This window comes from Denticeps clupeoides, chromosome 7, assembly GCF_900700375.1.
Source record: "Denticeps clupeoides chromosome 7, fDenClu1.1, whole genome shotgun sequence".
Lineage (NCBI taxonomy): Eukaryota > Metazoa > Chordata > Actinopteri > Clupeiformes > Denticipitidae > Denticeps > Denticeps clupeoides.
Genome location: NC_041713.1, coordinates 11120103 through 11143012, shown reverse-complemented (window position 1 = coordinate 11143012; position 22910 = coordinate 11120103). Strand labels below are relative to the sequence as shown.

The following is a 22910-nucleotide window of genomic DNA, read 5'->3' as shown; positions in this document are numbered from 1 at the left end:
CCAGAAATGGTTCACGGGGTCAGGGTTGTGACCTCACGCACACTGAGGGACGATGACGATGTACAGCAGAGGTAAAGAACGCCTGCTCCCACGGTTCTGTACCTTTTCATGATTGGCTCAGGGCGAGGTCAAAACCTCAAAATGCCCAAAAGCTAAACAGATCAGCTTCTCCACCAGTGAAAATTTCATTGATGTGGATGTCAGTAGCTGTACATCGACTCCCTCAATCGGCCACGCCCACTTCCCCGCCCTTTGTTTTTCCACCCTTTTTCACAACTGTGCAAGTTCAGAGGTCACAGTGAAGTTACACCATTAGTCGCATCATATCCTGCAGGGTTTTTTTTTACATTTTGTCCTGACATTTAGAAGCCCTTTTATCATCCAGGGAAGAATAAAAGAGCACCGGCTTTTATAGACGCAGCTTAACCTCATGGCTCTGAGGAAAACAGCGAAAAGGAAAGACCTGGACTTTCTTCCTGCTGCAAAATCGATGGAGGTGGTGGGATGGATGACGGGTCTCATGTCTCATTCTTATTTCATGACCTCATTTCCTGCTGTACATATCCTGTACACCCACACTCTTCCTGAATAAGACATTAGTTTTTATTCCCTTACTTTATTATTTTGAAGGGCATGTGACATTGGAGGAAGGCAGCAGGCAAAACTGAGGCTCGTTGCTGATGTAGATTTAAGTGGACGCCTGCACTCAAGAAGGAACTTCTTGTGTCACTGCAAGAAGGAGATGACAGACGGGCTGAGTTTTTTTCTAAAGCCTTGATCCTTCATCTAAAGGCATTTCACCATCCACCCTCAATGCTTCAAATTGACCATTTCTATCCAAATACAATTTAGACATAGTCACCATCAGAAAAGAAACTACACATTAATGTATCAGAGGAGATGCTGGTTCAGTACTGACCATTCAACTGGATTCAATTTCTTTAAAAGGTGCATCATGGTCCTCCTCCCTCTTGTAAACCCAGGGCTGGTGCAGGTCAGAAGGATGTGATTGGTGGAGACAGGTTGAAATGCCAGATGTGCCTCATTGAAATGCCAGATGTGCCTCATATAACTATTTCCAGGCTTTAAGTCAGAAATGGCAGCAGTATGGTGGACCGGTGACGCTTGTGTGAGGGACAGTAGCCCAGCTGTGGTTTGTGTGCTTTCTGCAGAGCATCCTTTGTCCTTTTATGACAACAGGACAGCTGTTGTCTCAATTTATAGAGAAGTGAGGGCTGGTTTTTGAAAAATGTTTTTCTGTCATTTTATTGCAAGTAAACATTAGAAATACTTACAACAGACAGATTTTTTTTTACAATATTAATGCATTATTTGGCTGTTGCTTGTTGAGCAAAGAACGTATCAGGTGTGTCTTTGGTACAGTGAAGTTCATTTTGCATTTTTGAAAGGTGTGGGGAGGGTTCAGGTGGTGTCTATATATGTGTATTTATTTAATAAGGTTTTATTAGTTAGATACCTGCCTGCAACACCAGGGCTAAAATCCAAATAAAAATCTATACAGCCGGCAGTATCTCTTTTCCCCCACAGCACCAGACTGACTGTGTCAGTCCTGTGGATGACGGTTGGCTTACTGCTGGATCGGGAGGTGGGGGGGCATGATGGAAGTGGCTGCTGACAGGACTCCCATCGGGTGACGGGGTATAAACTCCACTGGGCGCCCCGGCAGGCTGGTTCCCGCAGAGACTTGCTGTGATGGCGCAGAGCTGCTTCAGCTCACTCTGTCTCAGTGAGGATGAGGAGGATGTTGCCTACTCAGCACAGGGCCAGAGACAAGTAGGATTCCTGATTTGTTTATTTATTTATTTTGTCAAGAAATTATGGAACTGCGGCTCAGCCAAAAAAAAAAAAGAGCAAGGCCCATAGGATTCCAATAAGACTAAAGTCCATTCAATATGGGAAGTCAAATTCAGTTGTATTTAGTTATTCAGTTTGTATTTTAACAAATTAATTATACATATATATATATACACACACACACACACACACACACACACACATATATATATATGTGTGTGTGTGTGTGTGTGTGTGTGTCAGAACAAAAAAATTATTTGGTAGCATATTTCTTTGTTGTTACATTACTGTTCAGGATTGATGTACAATGTTAAACATTAAATTTGTATGAAAATTCTGAGCATATGAGTAATTGTTTTTTTTGTGATTCATGAGCAAATTCTTTTTTTCCTTTACCCACAGTGACATTAGTTACAGGGACATTAGTTACAGTTAAGTGAAGTCACTTTGTGTCTATATGACAAATGAATGACAATCATGTTTTCTGCAGTGCTTTGGACAGGAAACGTGTCATTAAGTGCTGGAGTTCTATGTAAAGAGCTACAGACCTTCTGATATTCTACAGTTTGATGCAATGAATAATTCAGTTGCAGTGTTACGTGTGTGCAAATGTTGACTGATGTTCTAGTGGCAACGTATGGAACAGATGCATGCCATTTAAATCCACTCACCTTGTGCACAAGGTCCTCGTCGTAGGTCAGCGTGGTGGTGGACTGCGTTCGGCCATCCTCGGTGTCCGTGTCCACCGCAGAGGACCCATAGGCGCTGTCCGGGTACTCGTCCATCTCCAGGTCCATCATGTCCTCCATCTTCAGCTCTCTGTCTGTGGGGGACATGCTTGCTATGCTGTGGCTCAGTGTGTTGTTCCTAAAAGCGACACTGTCATCGTGTATTTATCCCAGTGTAACTTTCGTCCACCCCCGCAAAAGCCCCTTGCCTCCCTTCCTCTCTCCCTCCCCATCTCTAAAATTCCCTCCACTAACACGGGGGCTGAAGCTGCGGCCCCCAGGCCCAGGGAATTAAAAATTAACACAGAGTCCCGTTAAAGCACTCTCCCTTGTGTACCATGATCCGCTGCTCCCTTTTTATCCTAATTATACATGAAAGCTAGTAAAAGGTATATTTTTGGTCACAAAATAATTTGAAAATATCTAAGCTAGTGTAAATATGTAAAAGTTTAAAATGGGAGGAGTCTGAAGATTCCCAGCTCTTATACATGTTAACCTCATCAACACATCACATCAGCAATGATCAGCAATGATCATTAGTTTATATTTTGACAATAGATCATATAAACATTCGTAAATCTGAGAATTTCAGCATGATTTTGCCTCTAATTACTAATTATCAAAATTTTCCCCATTTCCCATTACTTAAAAATGTACATGTATCTAAGCTCTTAATATTACTTTATACATAGAAATTTAAACATTCTTAGTCATTTTTTTATATTTGCATAAATGCGTAATTAGTTTTTCTATGCATTGAAGTCAATCAAAGCTATATTGAAAAATGCAGATTTCTTACCTATGATATTAAGGCCTTTCCCAACTAAATCCTGCTTCTTCTAGATGTTAACATCCATTGGCCATACAGTGCTGAGATCTAATCCAGATTTTATGGGTGTGTCCTCTCCTCACATTTCCACAGGTTTCCTCCCACCACCCATAGGCATGTACACTAGGTGAACTGGTGCTCTAAATATGCTGTAGGTGTTAGTGGTGTGTGAGTGTGATTGTGTGCCCAGGGTATATCCAACCCTGTACCTAATCTTCCGGGACTCGCGGTACTGTGAAATTAACATAAATTTGTAAGATACAGTATATATACAGTATATTCTAATAAAACATGAGTATGTATATGGAACAGTGTTCCATATGTAAAAAAATATATTTATTCTCTATCGTTGGCACATTCATGAGAATCCTGTCAGTGCCAACAGGCATACAATCAGCCTAATTACATTATACATTAATTTTAACTGAGGAACAAAAAGGTCCAACAACTCTGAGGCACTTGAAGTCATAACTTAACATTTTTATTGTCACCAGTTGATCTGTGGTCTGTGAGCTTCCAACCTCGGCTGTGAAAAGCATTAAGAATTGGACACTGAGATCCCACACACACACACAACAGATTAAGACAGTATGAAACAGAAGCATGTGGACATCATGGATATAAAAATAAAAAATATGAATATATATTTTGTGTCACAATTTTCTGCTGACAGATGCCACAAACGAAGACAATCTGCATCAAAATCATCTGATAGCGGCACTCAGAGATGTCCTGGGTTAGAAGCCTATATTTCACAGGTTAAAAGGACACTTAAATCCTACGCTTTGTACCATTTGTTATAATTTTTATGTGGGCATAGCAAAATTAAAATATTACACTTTGAATTAAAATGAAAGGGGGCAAGGGGGTACCTCAATTTTAATCCAAAAAACCACAACACCAACGTTGGCATTTTAAAGATAATTTAGATAATTAAAGATTATTAAGGACTGCATTGGTTAACAAGTGGTAAATGACCATATGCTGTTAACTGGACATTAAAGACAACAAATCCTGCCCACCACCATTTAAAGGCAAAAAAAACACAAATGGAGCGGAAAAAAAACTAAATTAACTAAAAAAAAAAAAAATTGTTTAAAAATATTAAATAAAAAATAATTATTAGAATTAATAAGCATTGATAATTTATCAATATGGTGTCTTCATCAACTAGGCACTTCATTCAAATCAGATGAGAGTCAGATGAGGAAAAAAAAGAAAAAACATTCAACCAAAGATAACCAGTCACAGTTGTATAGGACCCTAAACCAGTGGTTCTAAACCCAGTCCATTAGACCCATTCACCAGTCCAGATTTTCAGTGTGTTCCAGATGCCAGTACAAGGGAACCAGCTATTGATCTACTGAGTACAGTGAGCTAGATCATAAAAAATGGACTGGTTTGAAAACCACTCTATAAAATTAACCCTTCAAAACCCAACAATAGCATTCCCGAAATTCACCCACTTTTTTCCTCTTTGTGTGATTGCCAATCAAAGGCTTTTGCTCTGTGAAAGGGTGAGGCATGCTGTAATCATTAAAAACAGCAACACAGACATTTTTTCATGAACATGTAAAAGCAGGGGTGTCCAATGTCGTCCAGAAAGCTGACTGACTCACCCCAAAGTCACCCCAAAAACGCCCAGCATTAGGTGTGAACCATCATCTATGGAAAACTAAAGTTCTGTCCAAGTAAACAATCCAGCCAATCCTTGTGCAGCAGGGGTGGGGGTCCAGCGCAAGGCTTCTTAAACAGTAAAGTGCACTTCATCACACGGCTTCGGTATTAATAATGCTTCAAAATAAGCATTAACATCCTTTAGTCCACAGAAGTTTATACAACAGTTTCCAGCATTCGGCCACAGTTTTGACCCCCCCCCCCAAAATAAACGTATAAAATGTGCACATTTGTTTGTTCACAAAGAAGACAACCTCTGGCAAACAACAAACAAGTAAGAAGATGGCAAATATGACATCTGACATATAAAGTAGTAGTAAGCTGGCAGTCATGTGCAAATTCCATAGGTTCTTCCACATCCCTCTAGTTTTTTTTTTCATTCTGCCCCAGAATGGAGGAGCTTTACATGGCACCAACAGCTCAGGTGGAGGTGGGGAATCCCTGTAACCCGTAACAAGCACCCCACCCAGACGGGCTCCTTGCAACGCGTTTTTCCTACCCCCGGCTCCTGGGGCTACCTGATGCGCCCGTTGTTTTTGACAGGCCCCAGTTCCGACTTTGGGTCGGACGAGAGCGAACTCCATGCCGACTTGCCACAGAGTCCAACGGATGGGCAGGGCAGTGCTTGGCTGGAGCAGACACCGCCGGTTGACCAGAAGCTGCCCAGGCTGCGGTCGGCCCATGCCTCCAGGGCGGGGCCCACCAGCTGGGCGTTTCTCTGGGACTCCTGCAGGGCCGGCTCCATGGGAGGCAGCCTGAGCACAGTGCCCAGCTGCTGGAAGCTCTGATCCAGATACAGGTTCCCTGGAGGACCTGTGTGGAGCCATGTGTGCTCCTCTGTGGGGACAAAAAAAGTTGACAAAGAAACTGAATAATTGACCAAATAGTAGTAATTTATTACCTGATATATATATAAAAAGTATCTATATACATACACATGTATGTATGTATGTATAAAAATAAAAAATGACGACAATTGTGCGGGGAAATTGGCTGGGAAAGTAATCAAGTATACACTAGATTACTTGGGTTATGAACTGTTATAATTAGTCACATTGTCCACTGAATTGTGTTCTTTTTCATATTTTTTTTTTTTTACAATATTCCAGAACTCTAGAACGGAAAGTATTCTGACCCCCCCTTACATTTTTCACTCTTTGTTATATTGCAGCCATTTGCTTAAAGGTTTTTTCCTCATTAATGTACACACAGCACCCCATATTGACAGAAAAACACAGAATTGTTGACTTTTTTTTTTTTTTATTAACAAAGAAAACTGAAATATTACATGGTACTAATTATTCAGACCCTTTGCTGTGACCGTCATATATTTAACTCAGGTGCTTCCATTTCTTCTGATCATCCATGAGATGGTTCTACACCTTCATTTGAGTCCAGATGTGTTTGATTATACCGATTGGACTAGATTAGGAAAGCCACACCCCTGTCTGTATGAGACCTTACAGCTCACAGTGCAGGTCAGAGCAAATGAGAATCATGACATCAAAGGAACTGCCTGATGAGCTCAGAGACAAAATTGTGGCGAGATGCAGATCTGGCCAAGGTTACAATAAAAATTCTGCTGCGCTTAAGGTTCCTAAGAGCACAGTGGTCACCATAATCCTTAAATGGAAGACGTTTGGGACTACTAGAACATTCCAACAAGACAATGAACTTAAGAACACAGCTAAAATAACGAAGGCGTGGCTTCACAACAACTGACTGTTCTTGAATGTCCCAGCCAGAGCCATGACTTAAACCCAACTGAGCACCTCTGGAGAGACCTAAAAATGGCTGTCCACCAACGTTTACCATCTGACCTGCCAGAACTGGAGAGGATCTGCAAGTAGGAATAGCAGAGGATCCTGTGATATTTCACTATTTCTTTGTTAATAAGTCTGCAAAAATATCACCAACTCTGTGTTTATCTGTCAATATGGGGTGCTGTGTATACATTAATGAGGAAAAAATGAACAAATGGCTGCAATATAACAAAGAGTAAAAAGAATACTTTCCATGCCCACTGTATATCGAAAAAATACATGGCTGGTGCAAAATTTTCACTGCGAGGACCTCCAAAAATGTGTCTCTCCAAGCACCAGCATTAAAATATTGTCAGCCTATTTGCAAGTGAAGTGATTGTCATTTAACTAGTTTACACAGGATGCAGTTTTAATGTGACTTTGCCTTAAATCGGGGCTATGCAAGTTACCACAAAGCACTCCATTGAATTTTTTTTTCATCATCAGTAGTGTTTAAGCAGTGAGCTGTGGCTTCCTACTTCCTACCTTTGCTCAGCGGCTCCCCATCCTTGAATGTGAGCGGGGTGACCAGGAAGCGAACCTCAGCGATGCGCTCCCACAGGCGCAGGATGCGAACGGTCCATGCACCAGGCCGCAGAGGGTGTTTCAGCGGCGGCTTGTACTGTGTGAACTCAGCATCCACATCTACGCTGATATCATAGGACGCCGCCACCACATTGGCCGGGTCGATCCACACGACTGTGGCAGTCAGGTTGGGCCCCCTTGTCCACTTCTGCACAGCCACCGGCTCATCCAGTGGCCCAATGACACCACCAAAGTTCCTGAAGATTCGCTCTTTGGGGTCCCATTCAGTGCCAACCTGGGAGAATAAAAAAAAAAAATGCAGTTTATGATTTTACATTCTGTTTAAGGCAATTCAGTCAAATTTATGAATCTCACCTCGAGGAGCTTCAGCCTCTCAAATTCACGCAGGTTCTTCTCGAACTGTAACCTGCGCTGGGGGACGGCCCAAACCTCCAGCAACTCCCTCCCGCCTGAGGCCGTCTGCACCTCCTGCTTCACCAGGTAACCCTGGAAACGGTCGTCTTGGAAATACAGGTGGATGGACGTGGGAAAGTCGACTGGCTGAAACCTGAAGTGGTCAGAAAGATTGCAGCTCTGACTGTAATGTTTTAAAGCAACAGATCCAGTACCACCGAGACTGATGCACGATGTAACTGATGTTATGGTGAAGGAAAAAAAAAAATCAATCCCCTGCTCTCTTGTTAACATCAGAGTGAAAAATGGAGCAGGGGGAGATCGATTGCAGAGCTGTAACGCTGCCGCAGCCAGGCAAGACAATACGACTGATGAGCAAAAGCATCCATCCATTTTCAACACCCACAAGTCCATGTCAAGGTTTCAGATGGAAGATCAGTCCATCACAAGTTATGATGATGCTTCAGAGAATCCAAAATAATGTTAAATGCACAGAGACTAAGGTTTTCCTACTTAGGCTGAGATATGAGGCAACAGTGGGCTTGCAGAAGGCTACTGGTAATCAGCAAAACATTTAAATGGAGTTCAAAAGACTGACTGCACTCTGTCCAAAGCTTCATTTTCAGTAGTGCTAAGGGTCTTTGAACCCTGTGATTCAAGCACACTCATTTAAACAATTGGGCTACGCCCACACGTGCATTCTAAATTGAAATTTTTTTACCCCCACTATATTTTTGGGATTGCCCTATACAATTTCTCAAGCATTTCTGGTGGCCACAGCAATTCTTTGTTTTTCATTACATAAACATCAGTATTACCTTCAAATGCTTGATGAACCACAACTCCATCAGTCCATTTACATTTACATTTAGAGCATTTATCAGACGCTTTTATCCAGAGCGACTTACAATCAGTAGTTACAGGGACAGTCCCCCCCTGAAGGGGTTAAGTGTCTTGCTCAGGGACACAATGGTAGTAAGTGGGATTTGAACCTGGGTTTTCTGGTTCATAGGCGAGTGTGTTACCCACTAGGCTACTACCACCTACAGATGTCCAACAGACGATCTGAAATTTCATCTGAAAGTACTGCCCACCTCACCTCACCGCCAAATGTATTATTGGGGCAGTGGCGGCCTAGTGGGTAGGGAAGCGGACGGTTGTCAGTTCAAATCCCGAACTGCCAAGAACTGCCAAACTGCCCACTGCTCACTATGAGTGATGGGTTAAATGCAGAGGACACATTTTGTTGTGTGCCCTACGTGCTGTGCTGCCGTGGCTATCACTTCACTTTCTCACTTTCACTAATAGAAGGTCACTTTCTCAGCACAAAGTCATACCTGCAGCCCTCCACAGTCTCCTGCTTGCCCTGCAGGCTGCGGACGCCCAGTCTGAAGAAGGCTGTGTGGGCCGTGACCGCCACGTCGCTGAGAATGGCCTTTCCGTCCTCGCGCTCAAACAAGCTTTCCCAATATGACTTTAACGCCACTGTGCCCGGCATGTAGTGTCCATATAGATGTGCGTCGAGGATGTCAATGGCTTCCTGGTTCACGGTTGATTCAAACTTGCGGGCGAAGAATGTGGGCCGGGTCAATTGCTGTGGTAAGAAAAACATTACCAAAAAAAAAAAAAGTGTTTCAAACAACAATATTCTAACAGTTAACTCTTATTAGACATACCCTTAGTCAATAACCCATAATCAATACCATAATAATTACCCATAATAAATAAATATCAGCATTTTTTTCTATTTAAATAAACATGCAAAAATGCATTGGTATTGGTAATGGTATTGATATTCTGCCTCACTCTGAACATTCAAATACGTTAGGTGAGCAAAATAGATTTTATATCGCCCCCTTGTGGTCTCCAAAAGTTAATATTCCAGACTGTCATTACAAGAGCACATTTTGTGTCTAATTTAAATGTCGGCTCATTTTAAATATTAGCTAAAAAAATATGTTGATAAGATAGGGTGAAAATGTTTCTTTTTTTCTTCTTCAAGATTTTAAGGAACATTGGGCAGTGGTGGCATAGCGGTTAAGAAAGCAGTCATAAGTTTGCCGGTTAGAATCCCAATCCACCAAGGTGCCACCAAAGCCACTAACTTATCACCACTAACTCAAACCTTGTAAATTAAGACATGGCTAATTAAGACCACTAACTCTGACATGGTTAATTAAGTTAAGACAACAAAAACCTTACCTGGATCCTAATGAGGTCTGCTGGTTTAAAGTCATTGGGTGAGCAGCCACACCAGTCAACTATGTGTTTATACTGGCACTTGCAGCCCAGCTTGCGGTTCCAGTTGGTGACGCGCAGGTTGTTGTCCACTAATGTCCCACACATGTGACTGTTTCCCAGAACCGTGTGGAAGAAAGACTAGAGAGCAAACAAATTAAAGAATTAATACAAATGTAAAAGAAGGTCATCACTGGTCTGCTGCTGAAGTGTGAAGACCAAGCTTTAAACAATGCAAGAAGTTAGCCAAAATCCATCTGAATCCAATGCAGATCTGTAGGAGGATTTGTGTTGACTGCTGACAGCAGTGACATTTTACCCCATGGCAGCATGGGCTTAATCTGAACATTGTTCTTTCTTTCCAATTTCATTAAAGAAAAGCTTTTATGTGCCTTAATGCTGATGATTATTTATACGTATCCTGCGGTATCAAGCATCAAGATGAACTATTTTACTAAACCAAGAAGATGATTTTGGATTGTTGTATTAGTGTGTGCAGGTTACCTCAGCAGGAAGCAGTGCATATGTGTAGAACTGCTTCAGGCCTGCCACCAGCTCATCGTCAGAGTTCACCACATACTCCACAAACCGCCTCGTCAAGGCAAACCAATCAGAGCCTCCAGAAACCTCAAGACCTTCTGGAATTCGCCGTTCACCCAGGCGCCACATGTGGTTGTCACACTCATGGAACAGTCGGTCTAGGCCCTGTTTCTTAATGAATCTGTGCAGGAGTGACATCTGATATTAATCTGAGACTCAGGTAAATTCAATTTTTGTAAATAGGCCTCATAAAAATATTATGTACATAATAAAAAAATGTTCAAGAGGTGCTGCACATTTATAACACATGTGTCTCAAAAAAAACATAAGAAGGTCCAAACAAAAACATTAAAAAAAAACAACAAAATGCTTCCATTTCATTGTTTGTACCTCGCATTCTCCCGGCCATGTGACTTAAGGAAGTTCTTGTCTCTGTGCTTGGACAGAAAAGCCACCAGCTCATCATTGGTCCTGTTCATAGTAGTAATGTGTAATAAACAGACAGGATGAAGAGGAATAATGTTAGTATTTAAATGCTGACCCAACCGTGGCATTGCTTTCACTGAAAGCAATTCATGACAGGATTTTAGCTTTGTGTGTGTGTGTGCGTGTGCACACTAACTCATACCAAAACCTCAAATGCACCAGGATTTGAAATATAATTTAGCATCATAAAACCTTTGACAGTTTAGGAAATTGCAGTGTCAGTGCAATAGTGAGCGAAGGAGAGAAATGAAGGGGATGAGAATCTTCTAAAAGTCCCTAGACAGACAGACACATACACACACACACACATACACACACTCAAAGAGTGCTGAACCCACAAAGAGTCTAACTCGACTACATCAATAGAACCATTTAAACCTGCAGATCTGCAAACATAATTACCGTGTGCACTGACCCAACAGGCAGCCCAAATCCAAGGTCAGTTTAATTTCTTTAGAGAACATTAGCTGAAGGTGGCCTGTATAAAAGGAGTCATGAGTCCATTTGGCTGTTGATCTTTATAGTTGAAACAGGTCACCGTGCCCTCATACCATGATGACCGCACATGTAAGTGAATTTGCATTACAGGCCTTGGAGAGTCAGTGCAACATACAGCTAGGTAATAGGTTGTTAAAAAATCCCTCATTATTGCTCAGTATCCAAAAAACATATTACCAGCACCCACTCAAATGAAACAACCCTTTATACAGAGATCATATTATTAATTTATACAATTACTATTACAATTACTTTGTAATTTGAAGATTTTTGTGATCTTTCATCATTAAAATGCAATGTGTTTAATTTTTTTTGCTTAAAATATGAGCCACAAATGCTGTATATGCCCGCCAAACCACTGTGCATTTATCAAGCTTTTCATTGCCAGGTAGGCTAAGCCAGAGGCAATCAATAGTCAATTTTAGTTTACTGCATGTATACTTTAATTTTGGCTACTGATTTCATTTGAAATAGACCATCAACTCAGATTTATAAAATGTTCTAAATGTTAAAAATGTTTTATTTGCATAAATTTCACAAGCAATACACCAGCCTATTTTTATACATAGCAAAAATGTAAAAATAAAATATGCAGTGTTATCTTCATTTTACATGTCAAAAAGAATTTGCAGCTCTTGGTGCTTTTGCGGAAACCAGGTCCAAATGGGTCTTTGAGTGTTAAAGGTCCCCTCTCATGAAAAATTCATTTTGTGAGATTATTTAACATTAATATTAGTTACCATACCCGGTCGGATATGGAATTTCTCCCCTTATGTTGTCATAAGGTTATCTTCTGTTCCTCATGCTTTTTCTGCCCTGAGAATTTCCCACCCCTCCCCTAAAAAAGTAACTCCGCTGACGTCATGGCTTGAAAACGTATAAAGCGTTGCAGTTGCTAGGTGATTGGATTTTTTTTTTTTTTTATCAAAAATTTAGTACTTGGTCCTCTTCCTGTGGTCCCTCAGACAATATACTTAAAAGGTCCCCTATTATGAATTTTCTTTTTTTCTTAAGAAATACGTCTTATGTAGGAGGTAACATACCTGTACATATACAGGTACATATACAGGTAAACTCCTATATAAGGGGTAACCTTTCCCCTTATGATGACATAAGGGGAGACATTTCAGATCAGACCGTCTGAGCCGTCGCTCCCTGAACAGCAAAGCAGAATTGCCAAAGCACTCTTTATACATATAGCCATTTCTAGCCACTACAGAAGCAAAGACAGGCTAGGGGAACTGTTAAATAATCCCACAAAGTGACATTTTCATAATAAGAGACCTTTAACATTCACAGCTGCTGTGTGTTTGCAGTACTGACAGTGGATTACGGTCAATAACTGTGATTAATATTTGTATTAGGAATAAAATTTTTGTTTGAGAACCACTAACCTAGAAGCATTCTGGGACAACTCTGAATGCATATTTGTATTAAATTTAATTCTCACATTTAATATTTTCCTTGTTTTACCATTCAATATATAACCAGAATGGCATGCTGCAACTACCTGATGGCCAAGTGATTGCTGTTGCTAAGCAACATCATTTTTCCACACCGTTAAACTGTGTATGACAGCAATTAGCAAAATGGGCTACATGGATTTATAGATATTGACTTGACTGCTTTCATGATCAGATGTTTGATTTAAAACCAATTTACTACAACTGTTGTGATAACATTATAGAGAAAATGACGTATCAGGCATTTTTAGGCCATATTGCTCAGCGATACTGCAAACATTTCTGCTCTCTAATGAAAAACAAGAGGAGGTACTGTGTACATGAAACACCTGCTGTCAATTCAGATACAGAACAAAAGGCAAACAAAATAAAATAGATACGTCTGCATATGGAAAATTACTTATTTATTAGCAAATAGACTTTGGTGGTGTAATTTGCAGTGTATTACTTGATGGCTTGTTCAGCTCACCTGGTAGGAAAGTCAGTGGCACTCAGGTTGATGAAAAAGTCCCACGTCCAGTCTTTCATGGCCAGCAGGTCCTGCATGCTCCTCAAGTAGGCCTTCAACAGGCTGGCCCCTCCCCAGATGGTCACCATGCGCCAGGGTGTGGCCTTCACGTTGGGATACATCTCAGTCATGCGCAGCACCTCCCGGTGCAGATAGTCTGAGCGCTGAGGTCAAAAGTAGACAGGGGCCTGAATACCGTGCGGTCCTAAACACCTTCTCCCCCTATCGTTAGAATTTGAGAAGTTACGTGGTTTGTCTGGCATTTCGCATGGCAAAAATGTGCATGAAAGGAACTACTTCATTTAACCATCAGCCCGACAATTCAGCGGGTTCAAATATTACAGGGTCTGTAGTGAAGTGAAAAGTGGAAGTGTCTGTCAATGTGAAACACTAACCCATCACCCTTGGTGAGCAGTGGGTGGCCATGACAGGCGCCTGGGGAGCAGCGTGGGGGGACGGTGCTTCGCTCAGTGGCACCTCTGCGGATCGGGATTCGAACCAGCAACCTTCTGATTATTGGGCCGCTTCCTTAACCGCTAGTCCACCACTGCCCCAGTAACAGAAGCCTACTCATTTTTAACTCCCTCCCTTCCCTAGAACCCACTCAACAGTAACCAGTAATAACTGAAGAAGACCTGCCGGCTGCCTTGTGTCTGCACTGCTCAGCTCAGCTGACAGAAAGGCACCGCCGCAGCTCTCAAGTTCTATCAAAATTAAATTACGTTTATCAGTTATGTTATCCGCGGCGGTGTTTCCCAGAAGGGAATTAACAATTTAATGATTTGTGAGTCTTTCTGTTCCCTTTGTGAGCAGCTCTAAGTTGAAATCTGGCAGCTCCTCTGTCTAAACTGCCAGCACGGATCAAGCCCCTCATAAATCAGGGAGGACAAATGAAAGAGGACGCACCAGGGAAGCCCAATTGGGGAGCTGGCAATGAGCTAATTACATGTTTATAAGTGCTAACGCATCCAAACATCAGTTTAACACACGCTAATGCAGTTGTCACGACAGGTAGGCCACAAAGGAGATCACTCACTGACTTTGAACTACCACGATGGGAATTTTGGGAGAATTAAGTTGTCCAGGGATGGCTAAACTACCTCTGGCAGAAGCACTGCTCCAAAAAAAGAGGCCATTATCCACAAAAAGGACTTGTTGTGATCCTTCACTGGTTTGTTAATTAAGGTTCACAGGAAGCATTTACATGCTTAAAAAATACTTAAGCACTGATTGCAATAAAAAAAAAAAAGTGTATGGGCACCATTTTCGAAGTGGAGCTAAGCAGGGAACTAGGTGCTATATATAAAAGCCAGGGTGCCGATTCTATCGAATGGAGACCGGGATACACACACACGCTGGCTGGCTTCAATCCGGTTAATAATCACTCCACCCAACAACTCCCGTAAGTACTATTGTGTCCCTGAGCTGAGCCATCTGTTGCTCCAAATGGTCTCAATCTGTAAATAATGAATGTAAATTACTCTGGGAAAGAGCATTAAATTACCGTACTGACCTGAACACAAGACAAGGCAACCCCCCACCCACCGGCAAATTAAAAGTGTTGCAAAATATCTAATTTGTTGGTGTCTACTGGTAAAGCGTTTTAGTCATCAATGTGTTGAGTGTAGCTGGTAGCACTCAGGTGCCTTTGGAATTCCATTAAATCTGCACGACTGTCAAAATACACTTCCTTGTCCAGTCAGAAATTTAAGAACGCATTGCACAACGATGCTTTTGTCAGACACAAAACTAACAAGTTGATCCAGTCTAACTGGAAATCTATGGATTGTAGGCCAGAAAAGATGAATTCTGATGCCATTTCTGCTCCAAAATTCCAACAGGAAGAGCCTGACAGGAGGAGAACTTCCATGCCAAGTCTAAAAGGGATGTTTTCTGTTGCGAAAGCACCTCAAGGCTCTTGGCATACCTTGTCCACGTGGATGTAATAGAAGTGGTCTTTGTGATATATGGCTTTAAACAGACGCCTCAGCTGACGCACTGCCCGGCCGTGGACCACCAGCATGAACGCCACCCTCGCCGGATTCTCCACCTTAGAGATGTCGTTGTCCACACCATCATCCTGTTGGACTGCATTGGAGAGAACTGTAAAACAAAAAGGATGAGAGTACGGGTTCAAATAAGACCTTATTTTGAGGAAAAAAAAAAAAGTCACGTTTGGTTTGGTGTTGGTGATGCTCCTGAGATCATGTTGACGATGTCTGCTGACGAGCACATGAACAAGGGGTATTTCAAGGGGAGAAAACATTCAGCAACACTTGCATGTGTGACATATTGCCAGGAGGGCTGAGAATTGTGTATCATGAAATTCAAAACCGCCCAATCTGGCAACGCAGATCACAAACTCAGGTCTCCCTCCTCTGTTTATGCCTGGTTTCCCTCATGACAGATGTGCTCTGTCATATTCATCCTGGTTCCACGTCCGCGACCAAACCAAACCAAACATGCAGATAGATTATTGGCTCAGAATAACGTATTTGAGAACATGACATAGTAACCATATCTCAGGTATATGTATTGCCCATTGATTATATACATACAGTCTGTCTGAAGTGGAAAGCAAATCAAGAACCGGTTCCAAATTCTTTTCATTGGAACTGTTTGTTTCATGCAATCCAATTCCAAGAGAAGGAACTTGTCGTATGTACGTGTCAACTTCACAAAGAAAGAAGATAATAAAGCAGTATGGAAGGCTGATATGCGCATTTGGTCAAGTTTCCTAATGCCCAACAATACTAGTGAACACATTGGAATCAAGTCACACTGGAATCATGAATCTGAAGGATACACATGGTCAGCTGATCAGGAAGCGATAAGCAGATAAGGGCACTGGCATCGGTAAAATTGTCCCAATTTCCATCCCATGTCCTCTCACCATGTCGTGGGCAGTACTGTGGCATCTTTCCAGGCATCAGACGCCCGGCCTGGTGCTGACACACGATGTTGGCAATTTCTTGCCGGCACTGCAGTGATGCGGCTCGATGGAGGGCGGAGAGGGCGTCCTTCCCCACAATGTCACACTTAGGCACAAAGTCACTGCTGGACACGTGGGGGGCGCCCTCCACGCTGCCCGGCTCGCCTGGCAGCGCCAGGGACACCTTGCTGAGCCCCCCTTCTCCGCCTCGCGTGTCTGTAAAGTTCCGGCTGCTGGAGGGGTCGTAGGGTGGCGCTGGCCCCGCTTGTGGGTTCACCTGCCCCCCCGACTTCTTCTTGGAGGAGCTCCTGCCGCCGTGACGTCTGGCACCGCGGCGGAGAGAGCTGCTGGCTGTGGCGCCCGGGCGCTCGAGGCCAGGCTTCCAGCGCCCGCGGTTGGCCCCGGACAGGGCATTCTGCCGCTCCCAGCCGGTCACATCTCGCTTGGGGTCCTGGCTGTTGTGGTCGGGCAGTTTTGACCGGCGATGCTTCCGCTGCAAGAGACGGAGAGACACGAAACATCTAAATCACATGATTAGATTAGATTACATTCCACTTTATTGTCATTACACATGTACAAGTACAGGGCAACGAAATGTAGTAACAGGGTCACTACGCTCTGGATGTTTTGTCTTGTTTATAATTTGAATATTGCTTGTAAATTAAATCTTGACAGTTATTTATATCGTATTGTGTCGCTCGAGAGACAAAAGCGACAATATATTATCAGTCATTCTGTTGACCGTCCCTGCCGCGTTCCAGACCGGAGTCGGTTCTCACTCTCACTCCGTTTTCATCTACGCAGCCCAAAGCCACACGCCCACCCCGTACAACGGCACCCCGTCATATGTGTCCCCTCACAATCACAGCCCAGCTATTTGGCAAAGCTGGCAAAATAACATTTGCAGTTTCACTTTGAAATGAATAATTTTGTTATTTGTAGTTTGTATGTGTCATTTTATGGATACGCGAGCAAGTGCCATCACACTGTAATCGCATAGCGCAATATTGATCTCATTAATCACAATGTGACTTTTTATTCCCCCCCATATTGTGCAGCCCTAATTAAAATATTTAGCTAATAAACAGGATTCTGATTGCTTGAAAGTGTGCATTTGGATCTAAATACACTGTGATTCACTTTCAGAGCACATACACAATGAAACAGAATAAACATATTCTGCCTCAGGGCCCATACACTAATGTGTGTGTGTGTGTGTGTGTGTCCATCAGGAACTATTATTAGCTGCCTCTCAGCAGGAAAGATGCACCGCGTGAGTGAGTAAAACTACCCAAAAACAAAGAGAGAAAGTGGCATTCATTTACTGGACGTTGGTACACAAACTCACACATCTGCACAAGGAAACACACTCAGAGCACCGTAACAGATTCGAAACTGGAAAGCGATGGTGAGAGAACACTGGAATCAGAGTGAAAAGGCGGCAAATGAGTTCTGCTCTCGGATTAACCCAATAATATCACAGTCAAAGAGCCAATCAGCACTCACCAGAGTTGGCCTCTCAACGCACACTTCACACCAGTAGTGCCTCACACCAGCATGCATTCCAACACACATATACACACTCAGAAGGCACTTCATCCCAGCACACGCCCACGCAGCATTATTATTACACACAGCGTGCACATTACATTGCACATTAGACTGCATGTCAGCGTGCATGTAATCCTGACGCTTACGGTGATCCACCACCCACCCAAACTTCTCCAGAACCCTCCACAAGCGTCTACAGAAGCTCAGTCAGCAGACCTCAGCAACCTTGGTTCTCAACCCAGCTCTGCTCCTGGAATTCAGCCGTGTTATTATTCACTGAATCGGCATTTTTTTAAAGTCACATTTTAGTCATTACACCTTTATTAGATTTGACTGAAAGTGGAAAACTACACTGAGATGTAGCTCGTAACCAATCGTGTGCGTGCGTTCATTTCACATGCATGCTAATAACGCCCTAGCAAATGCTCTAATTACATAACTTCATTTGCATGTTATTGTTGATATTGTTTGGTTACCATTTCAGACATCAGGCAAATGATACGACATTTGGTGAACTGGCCAGAGAAGAAAGAGAACATTTCTTGAGGATTCAGTCATGGCTGATGCCAGCCCCAGTCAACCTCAGAGGAATTTAAACTCAAAGTAACCTCAAAAATTCCTATATCGAGACGAACCCGCAAACGTTCAGAAGCTTCGCTGAGACAAATGGACCAGAGGGAGCAGAGCTTGCTGGCGCACAGACAGAGTCCTTCTGTCACACACACTCACACACACACACAGACCTGACCACTTCCTGTTTCCATTGCACAGCAAGGAACTCAGTTTCTGACCTCAGTCACACATATCCAGACTGCCGCACTATGACCGGTGCAGCCATTTGCCTGCAGTTCTGAAGATTGGGACAAACGCTTGGAGTTGCAGCTTGACACCCCCGGTCTGATAAAAAGATCTCTGTTAAAATCTGTTTTAGCGTATTGATGTGAATATACAACCGTTTGGGCCTACTTTCAACACTTCATTACAAGAAACCACCTGAGATACAGTACAGGCCAAAAGTTTGGACACACCTTCTCATTCAACGTGTTTTCTTTATTTTCATGACCATTTACGTTGGTAGATTCTCACCGAAGGCATCAAAACTATGAATGAACACATGTGTAGTTATGTACTTAAGAAAAAGTGGAAACCTGGCCACCACAGTCACCGGACCTGAACCCAATCCAGATGGTTTGGGGTGAGCTGGACCGCAGAGTGAAGGCAAAGGGGGCAACAAGTGCTAAACACCTCTGGGAACTCCTTCAAGACTGTTGGAAAACCATTTACATTTAAGGCAGACGGCCTTATCCAGAGCAACTTACAACGTGCTTTCATGTTACCATCAATTAAGTGATTTCGGGTGATGACCTCTTGAAGCTCATAGGGCGGCTATTTTGAAGAAACTAGAATATAAAACATGTTTTCAGTTATTTCACCTTTTTTTTTGTTAAGTACAAAACTCCACATGTTCATTCGTAGATTAGGTGATTCTTACGGTGATCCACCACCCATCCAAACGTCCACACACTCAAGACACACTTTTCAATCTCCAGAATCCTTAACAAGCATCTACAGAAACTCATTCAGCAGACTTCAGTATGCAAATATAATGCAATTACATAATGTAATGTAAATGTATGAAAGTAAAGCTTTCACATCGACTCAGATACACTTCTGTTACACTACACGTCAAAAACCAGTCACTTACGTTGGTTTTCAGTATTTCAGTATTTCTTGTAATAAATCTTTGAATGAGCGGTGTATCATGTTTATTTATTTTAAAAACCCAGGGTGGATAGAAACCTCTAACCTGACCTGTGAATTTCTTGATAAAACGATTATAAAAGAAAAGTATGATTTAGCTCTCGCTACAGACTGAGCGAGCTGCTTCGCTTGGTCAATAAAGGCTGGTGTTGTAACGATGAGCAGAAACAGAAACGGAGGAAAGCCTCGGGCGGTTAAGAACCTACAAACGGTGGCGTCCACAGAGGAACCATAAGCATGATAACAATTCTGGTGCTTTGAAGTTGGAACGACCATCCGTTTTTGTTTGAAGAACTTGCAACTGGAGTTCTGTCGAAAATGTCTGCTTAATGCGGTTTGTGGTACAACAGACAGCAGGATTTGGCAGAGCTTAACCAAGCCTAGTCCACACACAGATATGCCTACAACTGTTCCGGAGAGTTTATGCAACCCCTAGAGAAATACTAGAACTCTGCAATCACGAGACGTTATCGTAATAATCAGTCATAAGCCAGACGCACTTTTCCAGGCGGGGTGACGTGTGACATCCCATCGTCCCGAGAGTCCATATGCGGTGGGACTCCGACAAGTCAATTAATTACATTTCATCATCTATATGAAGCTAGGATCATATAGCAAGTTCCATGTGCTACAAGGTTCCACCCACCAGAGAAACACAGGGTTAAGTGTGTTACTCAGGACTGCATTTGTAAAAGCAGGTTTAGAACGTTTTTTTATTTCTTCAACTGGTTGACGGTGATGTTACCAAACGTTCCTCGTGATAGGTCAACTCTCACTCTCCTGTTACTCAGCCCATCCTGGGACACTGGGGCAGAGACTCACACACTCACACCGACAGTCAGTTTAGAGTCACCAGTTCACTACCTGTTCATGCCTTTGGACCAACACCAAACTTCCGAGCCAGGATTCGAACTCACAACCCTGGAGTTGTGAGGCCATGTAGATATCCCTCTGGATAGGTCAACACCACTGGCTATTGTAAAAGCCCTGCCCCTATATTAGACATTCTACAAGAATTCTACGAGGTATCTGTTGCCGCTGCAAATAGCGGGCAATGCCTAGTCGAAGTGCATCCTTGAAAAAGAGGATTTAAAAAGATGACTATACTTCAGGGCAATTCTTTATTATTGCCTCATGGCATAATTATTAGAATCTTCACGCCAGGATATTTGATATCACTTTACCCATTAATTTATGATTATTTTTTTTTAATGGAACATTATTTGGTTATTGATACAAAGTAACAGAGAGCAAATAGTTAATCTCCTATTTCCATGAAGGTGGACATGGCAAGTGGCCGTGAATTTGGCGTAAAGGTGTAAGTCCTCTTTCCCCACACATACACACAGTCGCTCGCAGTCAAAGCCCCTCTTCTTCTCGCACGGCCCTCCTTCACACCATCATCGACAGAAGAGCAAAGGGGGCGCAGTCCTGCGGGAGCTCATTACTTGTGGAAGTGATGAGGCCAGAGATGCTGGAGCCTGCATCTGTCACCGCAGACCCCAAAACCCAATGACTTACCATACCGGCAACCTCCCCCACCTCCAGCTCCCACAGATCTGTAGTTTTTCCTGCCGATTTACGCGCCACTACGGCCTCGGAGAACGTGACAGAGGAAACGTGACAGACAAAGGGAAAAAGAGGTGTGTTCGTTTCGCAGAAATATGACAAAGGGCAAAAATGCCGCCTTTGTATTTTCGGATTGGCACGCCATCCTACTCGCCTAGCTGCCCACACCAGTTCGCTCGGCTTCTTTTATGTTATCAGATGAAGAAGAATTGCCGGCATGAAGAAGCGTGGAGCACAAACTGATCCACCGAGGGCGACCAGCCTGGCCCTTATCCGATTCATTTGGGGGCTGATGAAGAGTCCCCACAAGCCCCCAAAAGCGGTCCCTGGGGTGCATTCCTGTTACTCGTCCGAACTCGTCACACGCTGAAGCTGCAGCCACCCCGATCCCTCACGTGACAGCCCCCTGCCCTCTTCAACCAGAAATAAACGCGGTCATGAGAAAGGAAAAGAAAAAAGTCCCCATAAGGCCGGCAGGTTTTATAGGGACGTCTATACACATGGCGCGAGTTTGTAGAGAGGCGGCAGCCGGGACATTTAAACGCCGACGCGGCTCCCTGTCCACCCGCCGCGGCTCATCTGACTCCACCGGCCCCGCCGACGGAGCGCCAGCTGCCTGGTTGGCGGAACCGGGGGAGGTTTCAATGAGACGGCGGCTGCCGGTCAGCTAACTAGCCCGCCTCGGCGGCAGAGTAAAAGTCGCCGCGGCGCGTCCTCACCTCGGCCTCGCCCTCTTCGAGGCTGCGCAGGCTCCACACGACGAGTCCCTGGACCAGGAGGATTGTCAGCGCGGCGGCGATGACCAGTTTGTACCTTCGGAAGATCCGCTGCACTCGCGCGCTCGCCACCATTTTCCCGACGCCGCGGCGAACGATCGGGGACTCGTTCGTTAGGGTGAATTGTTGTGACGCATTTGATTCGTGAGCCGAGTGACGTTTCCGAACATTTCAGAATCAATTCATTAACAGTAAATAGTTCAACAGTAGTCTGAAGTTTGTTGCCATGTTCGCGTATTATAAATGATTTTTGGTTTTTGTTTTTCATGCAGCTTCGTGTAAATTACAAAATAACTTAAACAAAGCAATTAACGCTCTGTCAGAACAGCTTTCTTCTTTTTTATTTTTAGTATGATATTAATTTTTTCGACTTATGTGTAAGATCATTTATAATTAATTCATATTTTTTCAATTTATAATTTATTCATAATCTATCGAAACTAAGGTCATCTGGCACCAAGTTCAGATTTACTTTGCCATGCATGATACACATTGTATGAATTCCTTGTATTGATATTAACAAACATTGTGCGAGATACCAGATTGTTACAGTCTCTTACACTACAGACTCATAACTCTTGTTCATGTAGAATGTTCCTTATTTTATAAGTTCTTGGTAACGTATTTGTTATTACTGTGTTGTGGGGAAAATGAGAATTTACTTCCTGGTAATGATTATTATCATTATTATCTGCAGTGGTGACCTAGTGGTTAAGGAAGCGGACCAGTAATTGGAATGTTCGAGCCACTGAGGTGCCACTGAGCACAACACTGTTCCCACACACACGCTGCCCACTG

General features: G+C 43.1%; 2 protein-coding genes across 3 annotated transcripts in view; both read right to left on the bottom strand.

The window, feature by feature from the left end:
- LOC114794632 (ras-related protein Rab-37) overlaps positions 1–2683 on the bottom strand; it is a 35380-nt gene extending 32697 nt beyond the window's left edge. For both annotated transcript variants that reach the window (XR_003750366.1, XM_028987318.1), the window contains exon 1: positions 2487–2683. Coding sequence is in view for 1 of the 2 variants with exons in the window: in XM_028987318.1 (XP_028843151.1) it covers positions 2487–2651 (165 nt within the window). In the remaining variant the exon portion in view is untranslated. The remainder of the gene's footprint in view (positions 1–2486) is intronic.
- Positions 2684–3831: 1148 nt separating this feature from the next.
- xylt2 (xylosyltransferase II) lies at positions 3832–22232 on the bottom strand. Its single transcript, XM_028987648.1, has 11 exons — positions 22056–22232; positions 16417–16948; positions 15451–15626; positions 13485–13687; positions 10959–11039; positions 10533–10749; positions 9993–10169; positions 9128–9384; positions 7752–7944; positions 7338–7671; positions 3832–5886 (listed from the first exon to the last, which is right to left on the bottom strand). Exons 1-11 carry the CDS (start codon positions 22185–22187, stop codon positions 5564–5566), a joined length of 2625 nt encoding a protein of 874 aa, XP_028843481.1. The 5' UTR covers positions 22188–22232; the 3' UTR covers positions 3832–5563.
- Between the last annotated feature and the right edge of the window lie 678 nt (positions 22233–22910).

What these genes read in the sequence shown, in the direction of transcription:
- xylt2 (XM_028987648.1), bottom strand. Translation starts at nt 22,187, where the DNA reads ATGGTGGCGAGCGCGCGAGTGCAGCGGATCTTCCGAAGGTACAAACTG. An exon ending in TCGAAGAGGGCGAGGCCGAG is followed by an intron (nt 16,949 to 22,055) that starts GTGAGGACGCGC and finishes CGTCTCTTGCAG; the next exon opens with CGGAAGCATCGCCGGTCAAA. An exon ending in GAGACTGTGGAGGGCTGCAG is followed by an intron (nt 7,945 to 9,127) that starts GTATGACTTTGT and finishes TGACCACTTCAG; the next exon opens with GTTTCAGCCAGTCGACTTTC.